Source organism: Triturus cristatus, chromosome 11 (genome assembly GCF_964204655.1).
Source record: "Triturus cristatus chromosome 11, aTriCri1.1, whole genome shotgun sequence".
Classification (NCBI taxonomy): domain Eukaryota; kingdom Metazoa; phylum Chordata; class Amphibia; order Caudata; family Salamandridae; genus Triturus; species Triturus cristatus.
Genome location: NC_140594.1, coordinates 577,329,348 through 577,355,211, shown reverse-complemented (window position 1 = coordinate 577,355,211; position 25,864 = coordinate 577,329,348). Strand labels below are relative to the sequence as shown.

At 49.2% G+C, this 25,864-nt stretch overlaps 1 protein-coding gene across 2 annotated transcripts in view; it reads left to right on the top strand.

The window, feature by feature from the left end:
- Positions 1-25,864, top strand: part of POLR3D (RNA polymerase III subunit D) — a 138,038-nt gene that overhangs the window by 71,214 nt on the left and 40,960 nt on the right. For both annotated transcript variants that reach the window (XM_085633779.1, XM_085633780.1), the window contains exon 6: positions 13,964-14,088. In XM_085633779.1, coding sequence (XP_085489905.1) covers positions 13,964-14,088 — 125 coding nt within the window. The remainder of the gene's footprint in view (positions 1-13,963; positions 14,089-25,864) is intronic.

Genomic DNA, 25,864 nt, shown 5'->3' with positions numbered 1-25,864 from the left:
GCCGCTAATAGGAGGTACTGCTATGTATTCTATGTACAGATATGAATTTAGCAGCCCACATGCCTCGAACTGAATATGCTACTTACCAGTATGCATCTGTTCTTGGCATGTAGGGCTGCTGACATTCATATCGCCCTCCCTCCTCCCCGGCGCCTGTAGCAGCTGCAGCTCTCAGAATTACTGTAAGCATGGTCATCACTTTCTGTATCTACTCCATCACTGCCACAATGGCGAAAAACAATCTGAGGATGGAGAGGATGCCCATGCGCACTGTAGTCCAGGGGAGGAGTCACCTATCCCAGGATACTTCTAAGACTCTTCCAGGACAACAACGTGCAAACATCCGGACCCAACACTAGGCGGCGATCTATGCACAGATATGAATGTCAGCAGCCCTACATGCCAAGAACAGATGCATACTGGTAAGTAGCATATTCAATACATGGTCATGCATTATAATATATTATGGTGGAATGTCCACAACAATGAATGCCTTCACAAATTGATATAGTGTGGTCTTATTTCTCAAAGACACAAGGTTGATATTGCTTGTATTCAGAGTACCCACCTCATTGATCCGGAGGAACTCAAAGTAAAGGAAAAATGGCAGGGACAGCTGTACTTTTCTTCTTCCTCTTCTTATGCTAGGGGGTGTTGATTTGTGGTAGCAGGTTGAGTGCCCTTCAAATGTATTTATTCAGAGGTTGATGTTGAGGGTCGATATCTCCTTGTTTATGGTATGCTGGATGGGAAGGAAATATACATTAACGTTTATGCTTCTAACAGTGATGATAAGTTGTCTTACTCTAAGATTCACAACCTGCTTGCTGAATATGTTGATACTCTCAGTTATATGAGGGACTGGGGTGAATTTTAATTGCACCTTAGATGGATTGATAGTCTGCCCCCGAAGCAGGGTACAAAGCCAGGGATGACAAGTACACTCGGAGGTTATCGAAAACATGGGGTGTGTAGATATTAGGAAAAACTTTCATCCTACAGCCAAAGAGTATTCTTGTCACTTACTGATTCACAATACCTATAGCAGATTGCATTGCATTTTGGTTTCAAAACTGGCTGCTCCGGCTATACAATTGGTCCAGTATCTTGGCAGGTTTTTGTCAGATCGCTGTTGCAAATACTTGAATGCATCTTGGGGGCGGTTGCAGGAACGCATGCTACATGGAGACTCCCGACAGGGTTACTTCCTGATCCCACTTGTATTGAAACCCTGGGTGCACTTATTAAGTGGTACTTTGAGGGTAGCTAAGGCAGCAGTGGCACTTGGGTTAATGAATGGGAAGCAACAAAGGCGATGGTCCAGGAGGAATGTCTTGGGCTGATTCACAGGGTCCGGGGAAAACTTGCAAGGGTTCTGGATATATAGTAGAAGCTTGTGGATTTCCAGCGTTATGCCTCAACCTCCTCCGAGTACGCTCCTGAGGTGTTATTGTCAGAGTGAGCATTAGGTGCCACTTGGGATGGATTGGACAAATTCACGCTGAATAAATATCATCGGCAGTTGCATAGGAAGGGAGACAAACAAATTGGCTCCTGTCTTGGATTATTGCAAAGAAACATCATGTTTCTCCCATATAGGCATTACCTAATCCTGATGGTACAGTGGCCAAGACACAGGAGGTTATAAACAAATCAATGTACGTCCATTTGCAGTTGATTTAGTAGCACACACCCGGCGTAGCACACACCCGGCGTACCCTGAACACTTGACAGGTTAGCTTAGCTCCATTTATTTCTTGCAGTTGAGTGACTCTTGGGGAGGATTTGGAGGGCAAAGTTACACTGGAAGAATTGAGGGAAGCCCTGCAGTTGATACCAAATGGTAATCCACCAAGTGGATTACTCACCGAATTGTACCAGGTCTTTGCTTCACAATTAACTAAGAAATTGCTAAAGATTTTTGAGGAGGCTCTTCAGATGAGTTTCCTTTAATCTATTATGTGGAAGGGAGTCACATATATGATGCTAAAACCGGGAGGTGGCCCTATGGAGCTATCCTCCAATCGCTCGCTGTGATTAATTCAGACACAAAAGTTTTATGTAGGGTATTGCCCTATAGATTGAGTTATGGAGTTGTCTGGTACAAGAAGGCCAATGTGGTTTTATTTCTGGCTGAGATATAGCAAGGAATATAAGAAGGCTGACGCATTATTGGAAATGGCCCTTTTCTGCAGGGTCATCCCCAGACTTTTCGTCTTCCTCCTCCCCTTTTTGCTGAACACGGTTTTGTTGGATTTAGGACTCTGTGCACTTTACCATTGCTAACTTTAGCACAAAGTGCTTGTTCTCGTTCCTTAAAACATGGAAGAATTGACTTATACCCAATAGGTAGACTAAATTTCCTTATAAGTCCCTAGTAAAGTGGTACTACATGTGCCTAGGGCCTGTAAATTTAAATGCTACTAGTGGGCCTTCAGAATTGATTTTGCCACCCGCTTAAGTAGTCATTTAAACATGCCTCAGGCCTGCTATTAGCGAGGTTGTGTGTGAAGTTTTAAAGTGCCATTTCGATCTGACAAAAGAAACATTTTGCCAGACCCAACCCTTCCTTTTTTTTTTTATAAACAAATTTGCATTGATTTTTACATTACAGCAGGTCATCCACACATCAAGTACATAGTCATCACCACTTCTGTGCATATATACCTCTGGTTGCCTCAACACACCCAAAGCAAGCCAACAGGACTGCCCAGTATCTAGTCGTGGAAAAGAGATCAAAAGGACAAATACAGTCCGGACTCTCCCCTCCATTTGTTCCATATTTGATAGTATTTAGCAGGACAACCTTGAGCCTCATACACCGGTTTCTCCTGTTGGGCGCACCAGTCCACTCCACAGCATCATTGAGTAATCGTTGGGGTATCAGGAGTCTTCTAACATGATGCTGTGTCTCTCTTTGCCATCATGGTAGCGGTACTAAGCAGGGCACAGTACACCTGTCTGCCCCCAATTTCCTCACACACTCCCAGTGTGGATTGATCCACCTCCAATCGCAACACCACAGAGAGTTGCGCCCCCACTGCCCTCCAGTAGTGTGTTAGGACAGGACAAAACCATGTGATAGAAATCTACTGATTTGTACAAGCAGCAAAAGCATCCAGGACGTGCAAGAAGACCTGCTCTGAAGAGGCAATCTGGAGTGAGATATGCACAGTGAAAATAGTATGTTTGTATCAGCTTAAGTTTGGAGGATTTCGTGATGTTTCTGAGGGCCATCATGGCATCTCTCCAGTCATCATCCTCCAGTGGACCCAACCAGCCCTTCCGTCAGGTCCTGAGTTGGCTCAATGAGTCTGGTGTATTAATAATCAGTGTATGATTGTTCCTTGAGACATCTATTTTCCCAAGGGCTCCCATCAGAATCTTTACATCTAGAGGACTAAACTCTGGGAGATATGTACCATGTGTGACATGTGGAAGTAATTCATGTCGCGTCTGTAGGATAGCAAGAGAGGTATGATGAAGAACACCACATAGATCCCTTATTTCCTGAACAATCCTTCCTGCCAGGGGTCGGGAGGCCAAGAAATGCAGTAGTGTGCCATTTTTATCTCCCCCCTCTGCAGATGTGGGCGAGGTGTATCTCCTCCATAAACAGCGCCAATTTCTGGGTTACATCACCCTGAAGGTCTGTGGGGAGTTGTTTCCAGTCGAAGGGGTTTAGCCTCCAATTGGCTAATGTGATAGGTTTTCGCCTTCTCTTTGGCACAAAGGATAGTTTTAGCATAGCCCCTAATGGTGGCTTTGCCGACCTCTCAAAGTGCCTGCTAATTGCACCGTGTCCTCATTGGTCTTAAAGTATGCTTTGATTCCAAGCTCCAACTCGCGACCATAGGCCTCGACATGGAGGTGCCATGCATTAAGTCTCCTTATGGGACGCAGAGCGCCAGTCTCCGTATCTATTTGCAGGAGTACAGGAACATGGTCAGAAATGCAGCGCAGAAAAATCCTTATGTGTGAGGGCGACAGACACTCTGTCACAGGCTTTAGGATCATGTCAATGCACGTATGTGAGTGGTGAGAAGCAGAGGTATGTGTATATTGCTGTTCTCTGGGGTGCCACATCCGCCAAATGTCACAGAGATCCAACGTGTTTACTCAGTTGAGTAGGTGGTGTGCAACAGTGCAACGGTGTTCCAGTGGGTCACCAGTAAAATCAACTGCAGGGTCTGTGACGGCATTAAAGTCACTCGTTATAAATGTGGACCCTTCAGGGAGTTTTGCTATGAGCGCCGTAAACAAGAACAAGGAGTTTAGGCGGGGGGGGGGGGCATAGAGACATAAGAAGTTCAGTGGCTGGCCCTCCAGCAGTCCGTTCAGGGCTACCTACCCTGGGGATCCAGCTGTGACTGAGATGGCTGAGTAACCACCATAGGAAAGATACAGTGTAGCAGAATTGCCACCCCGTGGGAACCCCTGGCATGCCCTGCATGATACATCCTATAACAGCCCTGGTGTGCCAGGAATGGGAAAATCCTGCCCAGTAAGTGCATTTCCTGTAGCATCATAACCATGGGTAAGACTCTGAGCATATCGTAATACTGTGAAATGCTTAATACGGTCCAGAAGGCCATTTACATTCCACATCATGCTGTGAACGGATGCTATGCAAGTGTTGTCAAAAGTCGGGAACTAAAAAGGATGGTCTAGCAAGGAAAAGCGTGGCAGCCCGCAATGGGGTTTCACTGTCTTTGGAGAGGGTGCAGTGCTGAGGTTTGAAACGTAGCGATAGTGGTGTGGTGTGACGGCTTAAGCTGGCATGTGTAAAGACAACACATAATAACCAAAGAAACATAGATACAAACCAAGCCCTTCTTCCCACCCCGTTCTTCTCCCCAAGAAGCATCTGTCACCCTAAATCCTGTAACAAAAGACAAAACCGGAGTAACTTGAGGTGTGTAGTGGTGGACCCCTCCATGTTGCAGGAGAAATACCAATTCTAAATATGCTACTCAACAAGGTGCACATGAGTTCCTGGTGTAGAGCAGTTATCAATGTTAAGTTCATCGCCGTTAGTTGGAAGCCTGTAGGTCCGTGCTAGAGTGGGGGATGCCCGCCATGCCCTGTTGTGTACTGATCAATATGGGGCTGGGAGGAATTTGGCTTCAGGGCTTTATCTTTCTCCATGGTCGTGCAGAAGACCGTCGTCGGGGTGAATCCGGACTTGGCCTGCTTGCTGCAAATGCGCAGCAGAACGAGCTGCTAAGTGCTTGGGCACGAAGGCAAGGGAGCAGCAGGCCATAGGGTGTCAGGGGGGAGGAGAGTGGTGGCCCTATATGGAAGAGAGTCGTTGGGCACCTCAGCCCCTACACCTGATACGTCACAGGACCTTCTCCCTGGAAGGCCTACAGCACCTTCACAGCAGGACGGGGAGTCTAGTAGCCCTCCGGCTCCACTGCGACAGAAGGAAGATACTCTGATTTGTAGATACACTTTAGAAAACGCGGCATAAGCAATAGCAGTCAAATGTACAAGTCAATGTCTAAAAGAGCATCTGGCTCAGGATGGAAGCCTACAGAATTAGGAGCCAGTACCCCAATGTCCTGTGGGACAGCAGTAGTAATGGGGTAGGGCCCAGTAGCTAGTAGCCCCACACGTCTGCTGGGAAGGAGGGGAGGGGAGATGGGCCTTTCCTAGTCATGCTCTGTGCAGGTCTTATACTGTAGAGGAGGAGGGCTGTGAAGTAGATGCCTCACCAATCGGTGCCACAGTTTGGCTCAGATGCAGAGGAAGAGTCCCATCTAGTTGTATTTTGAAACCAGCCCCAACCCCCCTCCCCCCCCCCCTTCCCATCAGAGCAACAGGGCAATCAGACCCACACAGGAGGTCAGATGGCTTTCCTGTCGGCAGGCATGGAGCTCGGTGAAGCTGCCAAGTAACAAAGGGTACCGCCTAACCCCGCAATGCCCGGACGCCCCTAAGGAGATTGCTGCACACCCATAGCGATCTGCTGGGAGACGATACTGCCATCGACGTCCGCTGCCTTAAGGGAACAGAAGTTGTTTGTCTTCACGCGGCCACCAACTTAAAATCAGGCACTGCATCCACGATATCAGTCTCTAGGGAGCGATGCAGCACAACTCCACCGGTCTTGGTAGTTCGGGGAGCCATCAGAAGAGAGTAATACCTTCGCTGTGCACACCGGGAACTCCCAGGTAGAACGTGGATGGCGATGGATGAAGGAGGGGTCCATCGCACTTTTAGAGTGAGACTGCCATCTTGATGCCCTAAGCCACGCCCCCAAACCTTCCTTTTTAATACATATTAGTCACCCCTAGGGTAGGCCCTTGACACCCCAAAGGGCAGGGTGCATGTATGTAAAAAAAAAAAAAAAAAGGACTAATACTTTTAATTTTTACATGTCCTAGTTGTGAAAAACGCTTACATTTGCTTTTCACTGCTGCAAAGCCAATAGTATAACCTTGAAGTTTTCTTATTACATTTTTTAAGTGTTATTTCCAAATGAGAAGCGATACCTCGTTCATATTTGGTATCTCTGGAATCCTAATTTAAAACCTTAACTCATAGTGAAGTAAGTTTTTATATTACAATTCTGTAAATGCCACTTTTTGACATTGTCTTACTTTAGCCATTTGGTGCCTGCAGCCTAACTCTTGTCACATGACTGGATATAGTTTTCAATTAGGCTTTGTGTATTCCTCCTAAACAGCACACACAACTGGGAGCTTGGGGTGACTGAATGGGCCATCGCTGGCAGGATGGGAGGGAGGAGATTACCGCTAGAGTGTTTAATGGTAAAATTGTGTTTGGTAGCTGAGAAGTTGGGCGGGGGACTCAGCAGGGTTGTTCTCTTCCCACATTGCCTTTTGTCTTGGCTGTTACACCACTAGCGATCTGATTTGAACTTCGATGAGGGAATAGGAGTTAACGTCTGAGATGTCACTCATCTAGCTTCCCTTTACTCTGATGATGCACTATTTTATTTGCGCTTTCCCAGGTTCTCCATTGCTTGGCTAATGGAAAGTTTGAAGCGCTTTGGAGAGGTCCCAGGCTTGAGAGTAAAAAAGCGCCTTGGCATCTAATCGCATAACAGAATTGCCTGACTTGGGTTTCGCTGGGTGACAGGCAGATTACGGTATTTGGGCATTACAGTGGCTCATACACCAGAGAAGCAATATAATTATGATTTGAGGCGGGTTTTGGAGGGATCCAGACATCGGTACAGTTCTAGATCTCTCTTCCTTTGTCAGTCATGAGCCATCCTGAAACAAGTACTAAAAGAAGGTGGCATTGGGCTTCCAAACCTGGAAATATACTACTATGCTGCACATATTCAGCATGCTGTCATATGAGTTACTGAAGAAGATAACTTGGCTAAGTGCTTGATAGAACGCTTGTGTGACGAAGTATCCCTTTTCATAGAGATGGTGCCCAAGCCAGGGGGAGATGTAACGGACCCTTCGTCATATAGATCTCTCACCATGTTGAATGTGGACACAAAGGTGTTGTGTAAAATACTAGCAAGCCGGCTGACAGGAGTGATGGAAACGCTGGTCTATGAAGACCAATGTGGTTTTATACCAGGACGCAACACAGCGAGACTACTAGCCGCAGATTCCTTAACGTAGAATTATCCCCAGGCATGAGATCGGACCCCGAAAATTTTCTTGTCCCAGCATCTCTGCGAGCTGGGGAGTGGCACCACGCGACTCTGCCCACCGTCTTCCGCGGGCGTGACGTCAGCGAGGTCACATAAGCCCCACACTGGCGCGCTGACGTCAGTTTCCTTCTTTTCCGCGTGCAACGCGGATCCGGATCGTGTTCCTGGCCTTCTTTTCACGCTTTGCGTTTCTTTTTGGGAACAGTGTGCGAAGACCTTCGGGCTTCAAGACGTGCTAGTCTTGCGCGCGCCAGATGTTGGTGACGGACCCTCACCCCATTTGTATGTGGTGTTTGGGGGAGCACCATGACTCCACGGACTGAGAGGCTTGTCAGCAGATGAAGCCGAAGTCCAGGCAGGAGCGCCGGATGAAACTCCTCTCGGCCCGCATGTCCAGGTCGGCGTTGTCCACGCGTCCATCCCCCGTGGAAGGGTTCAAGAACCGCAGCTTCCATCTCCGACATCGTCCCCCTCCCAGAGAGTCCGCAAGGGCGTCGCTCGCCTGTTGGTAAGTGCTGCAGTTTGTCCCCGAGGCCCGGTTCCTGCTCTGTGGGGGGGCGCGGGTTCTCTGCGGGTCGTGTGGCCTCTCGCGTCGCCACCCTTCCTGCAGTTTCTCGGCGTGGGGGCGACCAGAGCCTAAATGGAGGTCTATGCTGCCTCCTTGGCTCCTCCTCCTCTTCCTGGGACGTCTGTGGATCCCTTGCCATGTTCGGGGCCTTCTGCGGAGTTTCCGGCGCCGACAGGTTCAGCTTCAGGTCTTGGAGATGTTGTATCGTCTGGGTGCAGCCCTACGGGGTTCCCTCCTTCAGACCACGGTGCCTCTGCCTCGCCGCAAACCCCCGTGGGGGTCCCTGTGGTGTCGTGGGAGGTTGCCGGGACTCGGGCTCATTCTCGAGTCCCCCTCGGTCCTCTGGGCAGGCGGCGGCCTTGTCCGAGGCCGAGCTGACGCCGCTCAGGTGCCGGCGGCTGCTGGCCCTGGCGGCGCCGCAGGGGCTGGTTAGGGGCCGGGTTGTGTCCCCGGGCCCCCCTCATCTCTCCACGCAGGTGGCTGCCTCGTCTGAGGTCGAGTCGGTGCCTTTTCGGCACCGTTCTTTGGCCGCCCCGGCTCCGACCCCTCCCGGTTCTCCCGCTGTGCAAGTCGTGGCAGAGGTCGTCTCGGCATCCCCTTCGGCGCCGGTTGATGTTGAGCTGACTCCAGTGGCGGACTCCACGGCGCCGTGCAGGCGTCAGGTCGTTGATTCGTCTTCTGAGGCCCCGCTCTTCTCCAGAGGTTCAGCAACTGTTTGTCTCTTCTTCACCGGAGACGGGACGCCGCGTCGTGGCCTTTTCCCCGGCGTCTTCCAAGGAGGGCTCTTCGCCGTCCCCGCGCCCACAGTCTTCCCCAGAGGCGCCTCAGGTTCCCCACTCGTCTGTCAACCTTCCCCCCCCCCCCCCCCCTCATTCCGAGCTTGGCCTTTTCTTCCTCCGGTTGGGCTGGGGGACGGCTGGCTTAGCTCACAGCCGCCGCCCATGGAGAAATTGCTCTCCCCACCGCGTTGCCCTACAGAGGCGAGTGCTGCCTTCGCCCGGGCTGTCTCCTCAGCCGCGGGTATTTTGCGCATGGGCGACCCAGCTGCCCATTTCCCCGCGGTTCATTTGCTTGAGGTTCTCCATCAGGGCTCTGGTGGACGGGAGCTGCTTCTTCCCTTTGAAGCTTTGCTCCATAATTCTCTCTTGGGGGCCTGGGGGCATCCTGCCACGGGGGGCCCGGTGCCCCAGCCGCTCTTGCACCACCACCGTCCTGCTCCGCATGATCCTTGGTGTTGTCTCCTCCGTCACGGGAGGCCCGGTGGATAGATTCATGGGGGCGCAACATCTTCGCCTCCTCCAGTGCTGCCTTGCGGGCGCTCAACACGCTTTGTGTGTTGGCCAGAGCCACTTCTTGCTTGTGGGATTCAGCGGAGTCCCTTCTGTCTTGCAATTCTCATGAGGGTGCCTGCGCTGATCTGCTGCACCATGTGTTGGATGGCGGGGAGCTGGCGGTGTTTATTCTTCGCTCGGCTCTGGATGTCTCTGAGGCGCTTGGTCGCACCATGGCTTCTTCAGTGGCTCTCCGTCGCCATGCTTGGCTGAAGGATAGTGTTTTCCCTGAGAATGTTAGGGCGCGTCAAGTTGACCTCCCTTGCGATGGTACTCTTTTGTTTCATGCCCCTGCGGATTCTACCATTCAGCGGTTCATTGCGGGGCTTCATCCTCATCCTCCTCAGTGAACCTGGATGTCGGTCCTCTGCTATGTTACAGAAAATTGAATAAATTATACAACCCTAGCAGTCTTATAACTGTCAATAGTAGAAAAACTAATATTATGTACAGTGACTGTCAATTCACCACATTGAACACATTTTGATTCTGGATTACAAACTTATATATAAGAAACTGTGTTGCTATTGATTACCAGCCGTTTAAGCCTCTATCATTTTCTAAATGATAACAAAGAAAGGCATGTTGTATCCATGGACGGATAGCAAGATACCACATAGTGGTTGATGCACTGTTGTATATTTGATTGATTTTGAGATTTATATAGCGCTCCAATGCCCGGGGGCGCCTAGGCGCTGCATCGGAGGAGTCTGCCAGCATTATGAAAAAGGAGGTAGGAATTAATTTGAAAAAAGCCAAGTTTTCAGTGCTTTTCTGAAAGAGAGAGGTTTTTAATGGCTAGAGGGAGCATGTTCCACAATTTTATGGTGTTCAGGATGAAGCTGCTTCCTCCCCAGCGAACTTTCCTAAATTTGGGAATCTGGAGAAGTTTGCTCTAAGCTGAGCGTAGCATTCTACAAGGATGATACCATGAAAAGTGCTGTTTCAGGTACGCAGGTCCTGTACCATGCACAGCTTTATACGCTAGACATAGAGATTTTAAATTCTGTCCTCTTTTACCGAGAGCCAGTTGAGTCCTTTTAGGCCTTGAGAAACGGACTGGAACTTGGGAATATTCAGCAACATTCTGGCGGCAGCATTTTGCACCCGCTGAAGTTTAAGCATGTGCTGTTTCTGAAGGTCCAAGTAAAGGGCATTTCCGTAGTCCAGTCTGGCCATTGCTAAGCTCGTCACCAGTGTTTTTACGTCGTTTGGGTGGATGAAGGCTCTCACTTTCCGGATTGACTTCAGTGTTAGATAAACCTGAGAGGCGACCTTATTGATTTGATGTTGAAAGCTAAGTCTGTCGTCAAAGATGATGCCTAGATTCTTGACCTTATGCACTGGAGTAGGAAGAGTTCCCCTGTCCAGAGGCCACCAGTTCTGTGACCAAAAGGAGGTATCGGATCCCAACAGGAGAATACCGGTTTTACTTCCATTAAGCTTTAGGCAGTTTTCGCTCATCCAATGGTCTACATGGGACATACATTGATTAAAGCGAGCAGCTGTTTCCTCCAGATTGCTTGAGATGGACACCACAATCTGGGTGTCGTCCGCGTAGGAAACCAGAGAAAAGCCAAACTGCCTAAGGACATCAGCTAAGGGGGTCACATATAGATTGAACAAAGTATGACTTGGTGAGGAGCCCTGCGGCACCCCACATGGAAGTGTGAACTGTTCTGAACAGGAATCGCCAACCTCAACAAATTGCAGCCTGTTGTTTGAATAGGATTTGATCAGACTTAGAGCAGAGTTCTTAGCTCCTACCTTTTGGAGCCTTTTGATAAGAATGTCATGGTTCACAGTGTCAAAAGCCGCCGATAGATCCAATAGGATCAAGGTGGCCCTTGCACCCAAGTCCAGCGTGGTACAAAGCTCTTCTGCTGCCATAACCAGGGTAGTCTCCGTGCCGTGCCCTTGACGGACACCATATTGTGAGGGATCCAGCAGGTCTTCAGAGGACACAAAGGCGGTGAGTTGGGAGTTTAGGATCTGATCCCGGACCTTAGCCGGAAAGGGGATCCTCGCAATAGGTCTATAATTGTTGTGGTCACTGGGATCCAAATTTGTTTTTTTTAATCGGGGAAGAATTGAGACCGTTTTCCACACATTTGGGAAAACGCCAGAACTGATATTCTCTTTGAAAAGTAGACTGAGTTGCTCACTAATTGCATCAGATGCCAGTTGGAATATTTTAGGGGGGCATGGGTCTGATGGTGCTCCAGATTTAACTGCTCTGACTATGTGATATCTGTTCTGCATTAGGTGAAACAAAGGAATCCAGACCATGGACAGGTCTTAAAGGCGATGTAGTGGAGGTGTCCACTGGGGGGTCAGTACCCTTCTCTGTGAGGGAATCGAAGATGGACTGCACTTTGTCCCTACAAAAACCCTGCAAGTTGGTTGCAGAATGCCACACTGCTGTCCTCTATTGGAGGAGCCGGTAGTATTACTAATTCCTTAAAGGTCAAAAAAAGTATTTTACTAGAGTTGCCTGCCTGCCAGATTTTCTCTGTGAAGTAGCAACTTTTCTTGTCCGGGATAATTTTTTTAATATGTGCTCAAAGATTGTGTTTATAAAATTTTCTCGACTTCCGTATGATTTTTTTCTCCAGCGTCTCTCTGCTTTTCTACAGAGTTGCTTCTGGATACGTAGTGTCACAGAACCAGGGTTCTGATTTCATCATGCGTTTACCAGTGAAGGTTTTTTCTGGAGCTAGAGTATTTACTGCCGCTTCAACCCAGTTGGTGAAGCTATCAGTTGCCAAGTTTACTTCAGACATTAGGTTTGGTTTGGAGGATGCTAGTGCTTTGCATCTGCTGCGGGTAAATATTCTTCCAATTTCGCCCTTTAAATATCCTGTAGGTGGTGTGGTCTGACCATGGGATTGGCAAAACCTCCTGTACTTTTAGTTGGGAATATGATGTAAAAATTCCATCTAGAGTGTGACTGGCCTCGTGAGTTGAGTGCTTAACCAAGTGTTGCATCGAAGCACTGGCCATCAGCTCTAAAAGAGAAGCTGTATATTGGTCGTTTGCATTTTCTAGGTGGTAATTATAATCACCTAAAATGGAGAACTCCTGTGAATCGGTGCTAGATTCGATGATATGACTAATTATTTCGTCAAATTTGTTTTTCGCCCAGGGGGTCTATATAGTAATGTACCATTAAATGTATAGTTGTCACTTAGAATAATTCTAAAGGAGAGCAATTCACAGTCAGGACAGCTTCCTGTTGGGGAGCTTTTTATCAACATTGTATCCTTGAAAATGATTACTAAGCCACCTCCCCGCTTGTCCTGTCTATCATTTCTGATTAATATGTAGCCTTGGGGGATGGCTAGGGACAGCTCAAGATCAAAGGTGCAGTCTGCCCATGTTTCAGTAACAAAAGACACATCTATATTGTGCGCTGTAAGCAACTCTGCAAATTCAATATTGTGTTTGATTAGAGAGCGAGTGTTCAAGAGCAGACCTAGGAACAACTTATGTGGAGGTGTTTGCAGGTGTAGATCTTGTTTCGTGCTCGGATAACCTTTTGTTTTGGTGAAGAGGAAGTCGGAGTTCTAGTATGTACAAAGCTTAGGTTCCTTCAATGGATCAAGCTGCTGGCAAAGATCTTTCATGGGTGTGTTGAGGCTCTGAAGAGTATCTTTAGTATAGATCAATCTAGGCCCCATCGTTGGTGCATAACGGACAGGGGTTGTGGCCCTGGGCCCGTTCCAGGCGTGGACGGGTGCAGACGGGCTTGTCTTTGGAGCTCCTTCGGCGCGTCCGCTCCGGGATGCTGCTTATTTAGCAGTGAGTCAGGAGTCTCGCGTAGGCAAACCAGCTGTCCCCTAAACCGGAAGTGGATCAAAGTGTATCCAGGTCACCTTGCCCTCCACAACAAACTGCACCATCCGCGCTGGAACGGGGCAGGAGCAAGTGGAATATGGTATATGGAAGACTGAATGGGGATGTATTATTGAATGGTTGAGATATGCATGATTAACAGTGTGGATGATATATTTTAAAAGAATTATAAAGTATATTTTGTATCTGAATGAAACATCAATATTTATTTATTGTTTTTTGATATAATAAACGTATTGTATTTGTATATAATTTGAGTTGTTTGGTCACTGGTCCAGCTTCCCCAACATCCATAGAGTATGATATAACCGCTATTGAAATATATAGTTACGTAGGAGTTTCTTAGTACCATCTATTGCACTCTGTACAGGAGTTGAGTTATAGCACTGGGACTCTCTGGGATGACCTAGCAGACAATTTGTGTTGTGATAGTAAGCCTAGTACTTTCTATGATAGATAAGACCAGAGCACTTTTGGCCAAGTTGTGTTGGCTTTTGATGATGATTAGCGAATAGACTGAATTTAGGTTGGACCTGTGTTCATATGTACTCCACTTTTCTTCTACAGGCAACTGGGACAGTTCTGTTGATATGACAGACCTAGGACCCTCCCACATCATTAATATAAAGAAAGAGAAACGAGAAACGGAGGAAGAGACCAAGAATATATTGCGGATGCTGGAGAAGGATGACGTAAGAATACCCTCAAGACTCCACTCAACATTGGGTCTGTCTAGGTCATTAGATTTTGGAGATTTGTTCCTACTCTGATCACGTAATCCTGTGTCTTGCTGTCTATTGATGAGATCTCTGGTGATGTTGTACCATGTTCCAGCTCATTGTGTGTGGGTGTGGGAGAGAGGTCGAATAGAGAACAAAAGTTGAGTGAAAACATTCCCAAGCCACAGGTGGTTTTATTTATTAATGTGAATAGCCATAGTTATAATAGTCTCTGCCTCTTTACTGAGGCACAAAATTGTGGGTTGGTGATTTCTCAGGTTGGTAGTTTGTTTAAAAGCCTGTGATATCCAGGGACAGCAATAGAGCTGTGGTATACAGTCTTTTTTTCACCGTGTACTGATAATGCATTACTTGATAATGAAAACTAAATATAATTTGTTGTTAAATGAAACCTATGTAGTTTAGAGTGTCATTCAACCACTCTGAATTCCGGCCCCACAATGCCGGTAATTCTGATAGTGTTTTGAAAAAGTGTTTTTGTGGACACAGACATACAGTACAAAGCCAGAAATGGAGGGAAATTCAATAGGTAGTAGTACATTTAATAACACTTTACATTCTCATACTTCTCCCAATTAAACTTGTACCTTCCTATCATCCAGGGAAGGAAAGGACTAAGAATAGAATGTGACCCTGGAAAGGGCAGAAATGAAGCTTGGAATTATGTGATTTGTTGGGTGCGGTTGTGAAAAAAGTGCCATCTTTCTTGCATGGTATGCCCCCACTTTTTGCTGAATTGCTAAATGTACTTTGACTGAGTGTGCCCTGGACTTCTGCCAATCAGGTGTCCAGGGCCTATGTTCCTTCCCAAACACAAAACACAAATTGGCAAACCCTGGCCACATGTCAGCCCCTGGTAAATGGTACCCTAGGTACCCAGGGCCTTGTGACCAGGGAAGGCCTCTAAGGGCTGCAGCACTCATTGTGCCACCCTTAGAGGCCCTGTACCCTTACACACACACTGCCCTTGCAGGCTGGGTGTCTGGGTACAAGAAAACACAAAGTCACCCCAGGACAGGGACCCATTGGTCCCTGCCCTTCACCTACCTGTAACACCCCTAAATCTAGTATTTAGGGACACCCTGAACCTTCCTTCCCCATATTCCAGATTCTGAAATCCGAAGAAGAGCTAGAAGAAAGAAAACCTGCCCTGCAGCTGCTAAGAAGAGCAAGACACCAACTGCTTTGGCCCCAGCCCTACCGGCCTGTCGACCCTTGAACCTGCTCCTACTCCAACCCGGCATCTCTTGTGGCCAGCAACCTCACAAACCCCGGAGGACCTGGCTACCTTTTGACTCTAAGCCCCCTGGGACTCCCATGAGTAGAGGCTCTACTCAAAATCTACTTCTAATCCCTGGCAGCAGCCCGGAACCGCGAACCCAGCACTCTGCACCCGCCAAGCCTGGCCTGTGCCGAAGTGAACAAAGACCACGAGGACGACCCCACAGCGACTGTGACCCCGAGTCCGGCACCCAAGGACCTCCCTCGACACTTCTGAAGAAGCCTGCAGACTCAGAACCAGGTGCACCCCCCCCCAACCGCGATCAACAGAGGGTAAGATTTCCCGACACCAAAAGGCACCCCGGCGCCCCACGGCCCCCTGTGCCCAATCCCGGGGTACCTACCTATCCTTCAACTACCCAACTTACCTCTCGAAGTGGTGGTGGCACCTGAAGAATCTTCGTCCCCGAGCTTGCAGTCTTCTTCTAAACCGGGACTTTCCCATTGAAATCAATTGAGCACCCGAAGGCTCAAACGCACCCTGCACCCAGCCGCCCGAGTGGCCCTGGCAGTGCAACCTCTACACCGATCTACTTCCCCACTTGCCCTGAGTAAGTGACCAGGAGCCCTGCTCCCACAGCCATGTGGCCTGCTAGTCAGCAGCCACCAACCAAAGCCTCTCCTACCTCTCATAGGATAACACTGGGCCTAACTCTCTCTGCACCCGGCCGCCCTTGTGCCGCTGAGGGTGAAACAACTGTACCTACCTGACCCTGGGAGACCCCTGAGTCTATGTCCAGAACCTTAACTCTGCTAGTCGAGTACTTACCTTTAAACCGATAACTCAATTTTCTCCATAGGGTAACATTGACTGGTTTTCCCTGAAATTTCTTCTAAGTGTGCACTTTTCAAAATTTTAAATATTCACCAAAAATCAGCCGAGTAACGAAAACGAAAATACTCACCTGCTATTAGGTGAGCTCCCAGTGCTGGATCTTTGTGCCCAGCACTGACTCTGAAAAATACTTACAACTGTACTTACCAGTAACCCAATTTTCTCCCATAGAAAATAATTGGCTGTTTTTCTGTGAAATTTCTTCTGTCAATTTATGCAAACTTTAAATATTCTTTAAAAATCGGATAATTTCTGAAAACGTAATTACTTGCCTGTTTTGGATAAAGGTCTCAGTAATGAGTCTAGGCACCCAGTACTGGATTACAAAAGTAACGAGAACATACTATACCTGCAACTTGAATTTTCTGCCATAGGTAATCATTGACTGTTTTCTATGAAATATTTTCTGTATCAACTTTTAAAATAGCAAAATATTGTCTAAAAATCATCACAGTAATTAAGTCGACTTTTTTCACTTGTTTCTAAGTACTGTCCCAGAACTGAATCTAGGATCCAGTCCTGGAATTCCAAAAGTAATCCAAAAAGTAATCTATTGCAAATAACTTGAAACTTCCATTGAACTCAATGCATTATTGTGTTTAAAATTGTGTTGCCTATTGCATCCTCTTGTAACTTTCTACAAAAGCCAATTGCACATTGCAAAAGTATTTATATAAAGCATCTCATTCTGAGAAAGTATATTTTAATACCTATTGTTGGTTCTAAAATAAAACGAGCATATATTTTTTTATATATATAAACCATTGGCCTAGAGTTCAGTTATTGAGTGTGTGAGACCATTTCCTGACTGAGTGTGTGCAACAAATGCTTTACACTGTCCTCTGATACTGCCTTACTGCTCGACCAAGCTACCACTTTAGAGAGTAAGGTTATATCTGACTTTATCCTCTGCCAAACCTCTGGGGACTGTGGACTCTATACACCCTGTCCCTATTTGGGAACAGTATATACAGAGCCACTTTCTCACAGCGGTTGATTGAGATATTTGGGCCCGGGGTCAGCCACTACTAAGGTAAAACTTACATCCTCTCTGACATTTCTGAAAACTAAACATCAGAGGACCTGGGTGGTATGGATTCCACCAGTTTTGCCCACCCAAATGCCCTGCAAATATACAGTTTTAGTTCAAATCCAGAATTTCTCTTATTTCTGTGCCATAAAGTTCTGCAATTTGTGATGAACAGCAGAAGTCCTATTACCCGTTGTTTCCACACTTTTACCCTCAAAAAGATCAGAACCTCGAGTGGGTGGGCCTGTCATAATCAATAAGCAGAGGCCAAAAATGAACTTGCAAAGTCCGTGTACTGTCGGTGTGGTCTTCACACAGTTAAAGCTTTGGACTATTTCTGTCCTGTGCAATAGGACCACTCACACATGCGGGGTACTGTTTTCGTTTGGAGACGTGTGGCAACGTTGGATGGTGGGACATTTATCTTTTGTCAGAAGTTCTGGAGTTTTCTGTTACAGGAAATCAAGAAATTGTGAATATTTTTTTATCCGTACTTTGAAATTTTCAGTACATTCTGTGTAATCAAAAATGCTATGATCAGCCAGTCACATCACCTTGGATTTCGCTGGATCTCTGCGGTTTATGGATGTCTGAGATTGGGAGCTATGTGGCTGAGGGTGGCGGTGAACCAGGGGACCCCCATTACATCCTGCTGAGGCTGCCCAGCCCTTCCGGTGCTCACCGCCTGAACTGTGGTGCGCCGGGCAGTCGAGATCAAGACCCCGTGCAGTTGGTACCGAGAGCCAAAGGGCCGACCGCCAGATTCCTCCTCAGTGGACCTGCCTCCTTCAACGGCGGTCAGAGGATAACCAAGAGAGCAGCAGGGCCCTGCACCCGACTACACAGCCAGTCTGGCCCGGGCGATACCTCTTGCCTTAACCCTGAGCTCCTGCGGCCTCCGTCAAAGCCCCCTGCAAAGTGGGTCCTCAACGCATCAAAGGCGAGGCAAACCCCTGCTCCTGGCATGCACGCCTTTTGGCGTCTGCTCCAAGTGGCCTCATCTCCTTGAAGGGCAAGAGAACTTGTCTGTGCCCTCCATTTATATTGCCCTGAGATCCTAGGAGTGCCCCTCTTAACACACTTATCTGGCTGAGACGAGCGCCCCCTATCTAATATCACCACTGGCCCTGGAGGATAGACTGGTGGGGGTGCCCCCTGTAGTTGTCATTGTAGCCCTGGGTGAGTGCTTTTTGGCCCCCCGCCCCTTGCCGCAGTACTGGAGCACCATTTGGATCATTGATTGGGGGAACAGGGACAGTGATTTGGTGACCTGTGTCCGCTTTTAAGGGATTGTGGGGCAGACCCAATGCACTTGGGCCCTGACACCGAGTATTCATGGGCCCCCTGCCTGGAATTGCTGTATGTTGGACTTGCTTTTTTCTTGATTTGTGCCCTCTCAGTCCGTGAGGTTCATGGACCGTGCCTCTTCTCGCACACCAATTTCTGCAGCCTTTTTTGTGTTAGCGGACCTGGCCTGCCTGACCTGAGCCCAGCCCTCGGAACTCTGGACCCATGACCTACCAGCGCTGCAGGCGATGAGCTACTTCAGGGTGAGAATTGATAAGGGGAGAGGCCGGCCTTATAATTACCGCGCCTGCCCTGCCTCATCCTGCTTACGCCCCTCCAGTGCCCACCCATGTGTCGCTCACATGGCCTGTTGACCTCCCCTTTTTGGGTGAGTGTGCTGTTCTCACTGGAGCCACTGCAGTGTGCGTTCCCCTGGAGAACGACTTCTTGTGCTGCCATTGCTCAAAGGCAAGCAGGATGGATTCCCTTCTGAGGGCGTTCCGTTCCATCGGGGCCCTTGGTTGCAATAGGCAAAGACCGATCTCTCCGCCCGGTGCGTCACAGACCCACATGGACTAATATGCTACAGGTCCCGGTGGAGAGAGGCGGTGCATAGAGGCCATCCACGTCGGAGGTAGACCTCACCACAATCCTCCATGCCATCCAGACTTCCCAAGCCGCCGTGGAAGCCAAGATCGATGAGTTGCGGGTAGACGTCGCCATTCTATGCCAAGAACTGCACAGCGCTATAGCCAGGATCATGAAGGCAGAAACTCGTCTGTCCACTGTAGAGGATGATGTAATCACCCCGAAATCCTGTATGCCAGGCATCCTCACACGCATGACAAGGCTCCACAGCTGTGTGGAAGATGCGGAGAATAAGTCTTGCCGCAAAAATATATCCACCTCGTAGGTATCCTGGAAGGTAGTGAGCCGCCACAGGCTGCAGACTTCCTCGAAGCATGGATCAGGTTCTGGATGCCGTCAGACCTGTTGTCCCCCTAGTTTACGATTGAGAGAGCGACCAGAGCCTTGACTCCAAACCATTGCTGGGGGCACCACGTAGGCCCATGATTGCCCAAATTACCAATTTCAAGGACAGGGACGAGATCTTATGAGGCCCGATCCCTCTTGGGCCTCCTGTGTAGCCACGCCAGGGTGCAATATTTTCCTGATTACACTAAGGAGGTGCAGCAACAGCGCTGTTTTTACTTGGCAGCCGAGCAGAAACTCTGTGCACTCAACCTCCCTCCCTTCTCCTGTTGCCAGCCAGACTTTGAGTTGTCTATGCTAACAGATCCCATTTATTCGAGAATCCGGATATGGCTTACAGAAGAGCGCCCACTCGACGGTCAGAGCGGATTCTCCCATCTGGGGAAGGGGCCCTCTGAGTCCACCCAGACAGCAGCAGCTCCTAAACTGAAGAGGAATCACACCCGCTCACGAAAAGGACGTAGCACAAGAAGATCCAAATCATCCTCAAGGTCTCCTGGCCCACGAGATCAATCCACGTCATGAACACATTCCACAGTAACCACCACCTTGGTAGAACTTCCATCGAATCAAGAGTACCTTCAAGCAGCAGCCTCTACACCGACTAGTGAGCTGATAGCTGACAGACTTTTCACAAAGTCCCAACATCTAAATTTCCAGTAAAGGGCGCTCTGCAGCGAACGAGAAGTACCTCTTGCTCACTACTCATTGTGATGTGTATTATGGCAGTATTTTGTGACAATCGTATGCGACTGCCTCATGATTGCAAGTGATCCTATAAAACGGAGGGATCCGCCACTCCATTCCCGATTTCAAGTTGTATTGTGTCTTAGTTATTGATTCATGGGTGACAGATGCTTCTGGGGTTGGAATAATGGGGTGGTGAGGGGTTCTTGGGGTGGAGATTGCTTTCTGTTATGTTTTTAATGCATGTTATGCTTTGTTTGTCTTCCACGGCACTCGGACACACACTTACGTCCTCTCCTCAGTAGCTTGGCTCAGTCTCTCGGTCACTTAACACTGGCGCCCACTTCAGCTGTCTTCCTTGGCAGAGCAAGACGCCTCTGCCCCATCCCCCCCCTAATCTTGCACACACTCCCTCCCCAGTGATGGTATCCTTCCGAGTGTTGTCCTGGCACTGTAATGGGCTACTGGATCATGTAAAACGCACTGGGGTGCGCCACTTGATTCCTCCCTGAGGTCCTGATGCTCCAAGAAACCCACCTCCTGGGGAATCATTGTCCCTTCCAGGCACGCGGAGCGTATGGCAAAAGTTTTCATTCTGGTTTTGTCTGGGGTGCTGAAGGGGTGGCTATTCTTTTGAGTCTCACATTCGCTATGAGCGTCACTCATGACGTCAGAGACCCTCAGGATTATACTTTGCTCTTGCTGGGACTGCTGAGGGCCAAACCGTTAATCTTGTGTGCTTTTATGTGCCCCAATGGCCCTTGATACCTTCCTCCGAGACCTATCCCGAGACCTATCCCGGGTCCTTCTAGATCTCCCATAGGGGCAGACACTGATAGGAGGCCAGTTCAATGCTGTCCCTGTCCCGGACATAGACACAACTGCCCCCACCACCCTCCCCGCATCACGCCGCACCGGGGCTCTGCCCCTCTCTGACAAGGCCACCACTCTTGGTCTTTGTGATGCTTGGAGAGTGTGGAACCCTCAGCAGCTTCATTTTACTCACACTTCGGCCGCACACCACACCCACTCTCGTATTGATCTTATCTTCATGCTGGTCCCAGATTGCCTAGTGGTATCAACCACCCAGATCTTTTCTTGTGGCATATCAGACCATGCTCCTATTCTTCATCTTGGCTCCCCCAGGTGTGGCACGCGCCCTATGTGGTGTCTTAATGCATGGTACACCCAAGACGAATCGTACACTCAGGCCATCGGAAACGAACTGCAAGCTTATTTCCAAAGTAATGTAGGCTCTGTTAGCTGAACTTGGATCCTTTAGGCTGCCGATAATCCAAATATTGGGGGGCATGCCAAGGGACTGGTTCGAGGAGAGGAGTGTTCTTGCTCCCTCTACATCACTCATTTGGAGGCCCGCACCCTCCGCTTGGAAAGGGGTCTTGCCGCCGACCACCATGGTGAGGTGCCCCGGCAGTTGAGCTTCATTCGCGCAGTAGATGCGACTTCAGTCCCTAGAAGCAGCGAAACACCTGTGATGCTCTACAACAGTCCGAGTCTGTGGCGGGTGAATAAAAATGGGACGCTGTTATACTGTCTGGCTTCCTTCCCACTAGCAAACAGGATTGTGCCTAATATAGTGAATGACTTGAGTGTAACTCCCCTCACTCTCCCTGACCTAGTTCACGTTCGTCCACTACTACAGTCACCTGTATACAGTTGCTCCCCAAGTGGACCCAGGTCCTGCTTCCCAGTTCCTCACTGAAGTGCCTTTCCCTCAGTTGTCCCCTTCTCAGATTCTGGCGGGTTCCCCGTGGAGTATTACGTGGCCTTTCAGGAAACCCTGACTCCCCAGCTCCTTGCCCTTTGCTACAAGTTGGCACAGAAGGGTGCCTTTCTTTCGGAAATAGACACTGCTTCTATTGTAGTAATTCCAAAGAAACAGCCCCTCTCACTTTTCTGCACTGATTATCATCCAATCTCCCTTATCTACGGTGAGGTCAAGATATGCACCCCACTTCTGCTCTCAAGCTGGTCCTCCATACTCTCATAAACCCAGATCAGCGTGGCTTCATGCCGACACGTAGTACATGCCACTGTATCCTATGCCTCCATGTGTCACTGGCCCATCCCCATTAACTTTCACCCAACCTGGCCTTTCTCATTGCTTTTGAAAAGGCATTTGATACCACTGTGGCGTCGGTGGGCACCCTGTGGGACGTATTCAAGGTGGTGATCAGAGGTCATTGCATAGCGGGGCAGGCCAAAGTCTTGAAGGACATCCGAGGTGCGCTAAAGCGGCTGGAAGACTGTATACATGCTCTGGAGGTGCGGTATTGCTTGGACCTCTCGGCGGCGACCTTGGCGGAGACTCGTGCCAAACTTACGGAGTACCAGACTGAAGCAGATAGAGAGATTACATTTTTGACTAAACATGCGGTAGCCCGCAGATATGGGGAGGGAGACCGCCCGGGCAAAACGCTTGCCCATCTGCTGCGCTCACAACGACCTTCCCCCTTCATCTCATCAGTGATGACACCGGGAGGTGGGCATGTGTATACACCCCCAGAAATCCTAGCTACATTTCGGAATTTTTACAAGGACTTATACTGCACCCGGGGAGCGCCTCCGATGGCGGAGATGTCTGGCTACTTTGATACGATACAGCTCATTTGGTTTAATGCGCACCAAAAAGGATATTTCGACCGGCCCTTCACGGTAGAAGATGTCAGGGACGCAATAGGCTCTTTGGCAGCCGGGAAGGCGCCTGGTCCGGATGGCCTACCGGCACAGTTTTATAAGGAGTACGCAGATATACTGGCCCCCGACTGTTGACAGTATATGCTGAGGCGGTTGAGGCAGGCATACTCCCAGCATCGATGAGAGAGGCTGTCATCATTGCCCTCTTGAAGCCTGACAAGGATGCCCAGCGCTGCGACTCCTATAGGCCACTATCTTTGATCAATACTGATGCGAAGATCTTTGCAAAAATGCTCGCAGTGCGGTTGCATCCGGTGTTGCCACTTATGATACGCCCAGATCAGTTGGGCTTTGTGCCTGGCCGCTCGACTGCTCACAATCTTCGAACCCTCTTCGGGGTGCTACACTATTTAGCCCCGCATGTTAAGGCTGTGGCTGTGCTGCTGGACGCCACAAAAGCATTCGATTCCCTGGAGTGGGGGTTCCTGTTTCCCTTGCTGCAGCGAATGGGAGTAAGTGAAGCTTTCATTAGATACATCAGGTTACTGTATACCAGCATCACTGCTCGGGTTAGAGTAAACGGGCTTATCTCTGCGCCCTTTGACATTAAAAGAGGTACGAGGCAGGGCTGCCCATTATCACCCCTGCTGTTTGCGATCGCTACAGAACCCTTAGCGGCCCGCATTAGGCAGCACCATGCGGACAGAGGCATTGGGTTTTCGTCAAGGGCACTAACCATCTCACTGTACACAGATGATATTACTTTATATATGATAGAACCGCAGGCAAATCTTTCCCCCATGACAGGGGAGCTGGTAGAATATGGCCGGCTATCGGGAGTGACCATAAATTGGGAGAAATCAGTCATTCTGCCTCTGACGACCGGGACGCCCCGCTTTGCCCCGGACTGCCCGCTGAGGTGGGCTGACGGACCAGTGCGATACCTGGGGATCTGGATAAGCACGGATATGCAGCAAATATGGTCCGAAAATTATGGACGGGTGTTGCGTTTGGTGGAGGAGAGGGTCAGCCGCTGGAAGCACTTGCCCCTTTCGCTGGCCGGGAAAATTGCTGTGGCCAAAATGGTCATCCTACCAAAGTTTTTATATTTATTTGTGAACATCCCGCTGCCACTGACAGCTAGCTTTTTACGCCAAGTGCGCTCGCAGATGGTAGAACTGGCATGAGGGGGGGAGCAGCCGAGGGTGGCATGGGAGACTCACTCTCCCACAGCGACAGGGGGGCCTGGCGGCGCCGGATTTCTCCCTCTATGCCTACTGCGCGCAAGCACAATTTTTACACTACTGGGTGCACCCCACACCGTTTCAGCCCCATGTGGCGATAGAGACGGATAGGGCGGCACCGTTGCCGCTCGCCGTGGCTGTCTATACGCCACATAAGCAGAGATGTACTGAAATCGACCCGGTACATGCACTTAGGTGGGCCTGGGATGGGCTGAAGCGGAGGGCCGGGCTGGACATTCTATATACCAGATCGATGCCTCTACGAGGGAATCCGATGTGGTCCCCGCTGCAGCATATGCGCACTGGGGAGCGAGCTGCGGCGCGAGGCCTTCACACGGGGGGAGATTTGTTCCCGGGGGAGACCTTTTTCACACTGGAGCAGCTCTGTGGGGATGAAGCTCCAACGATGCTTGACACGCTCCTTTATTATCAGCTTCGCCACACGTGCCAAAAGCTCTTTCCTACATTTCCGACACCGCTGCCGGATTTACTGGCCCTTGAAAATTTGCTAACGGTGGAGTCGGGACGCAAGCTCATATCCCGGTTGTACCAGCGTATGCAATGCAGCCATCCCGTAGTGATCCCGGCGGCGCGGGTCATGTGGGCCAGGGAACTGGGTGCCGAATTCTCTGATGACCACTGGGATCTATGTTGTAAACTCCTTGAGATCTTATCCCCCAACTACAGGCTACGCCTGATCCATTTCAAATATATACATATGACATATCGCACTCCTGTTCGGCTGCACCGCATGGGCTTGAGAGAAACGGATGCTTGCTGGCGCTGTGATGCACGCGGGGCTACTTTCTTGCATATGGCGTGGGACTGTCCAGCATTGGCGTCCTTTTGGACCAGGGTGATGGAGATAATATGCGAAATCACGGGCCTATTGATCCCATGTACGCCGTAAGCTGCGCTACTAGGAATCTTACCTATGATAAAACCCAAACACCGGAAGTTACCTGCGATGCTTATTCTGTTGGCCAAACGACAAGTTGCAATGGCAACGACGCCTAGTATTAGGGACTGGGTAAAGAGCGCTGTATATTGCCAAACACAACTCGCTTTGTACTGGGAGCTCATGCCGATGCGCTCATGGCCTAAAGACATTTGGGAGGCCTTCACACACTGGCTAGCACAAAACACGCTCCAGGCGCTGTAGGGTCGTGCTACTCATTGGAACGGGCGGGAAGCGGATGAGGTTTGGGCTGTCTGGGGGACATGTGGACATATACTGGTGATTTAGAAAATGCGTGGAAGGGAGAGATAGAGGGGCGGGCGGGTCAAGCGCATATTGTTAAGGCATACGGAAGTGGGGAATGCCACCCTATTACTGATGGGGGGTTGGTGCGGAGCTGTATCGTCACAAATATGCATGTATACACGGCAATGAGTTGTATTGTTTTTTGTTGCTAAAAATGCAAATAAAAATAATTTAAAAAAAAAAAGAAAAGGCATTTGATACAGTGTATTGGGTTTATATAGGGTTTGTACTGCTACGAGCTGGGTTTGGGCCCTACTTTCGTGGACTCGTCCTGGCACTTAACACTAATTCCGCTGCACGGGTATAGGTGAATGGAGTACTCTCTGACGCATTTCCTATTAGAGAGGGCTGTCCCCGGTCTGTTTTTCTCTTAGTGCTGGCGATCGGACCACTGGTGCACCTGCTCCGAGGTGACGCCCAAGTACGTGGATGGAGATGGACTGAGAGGC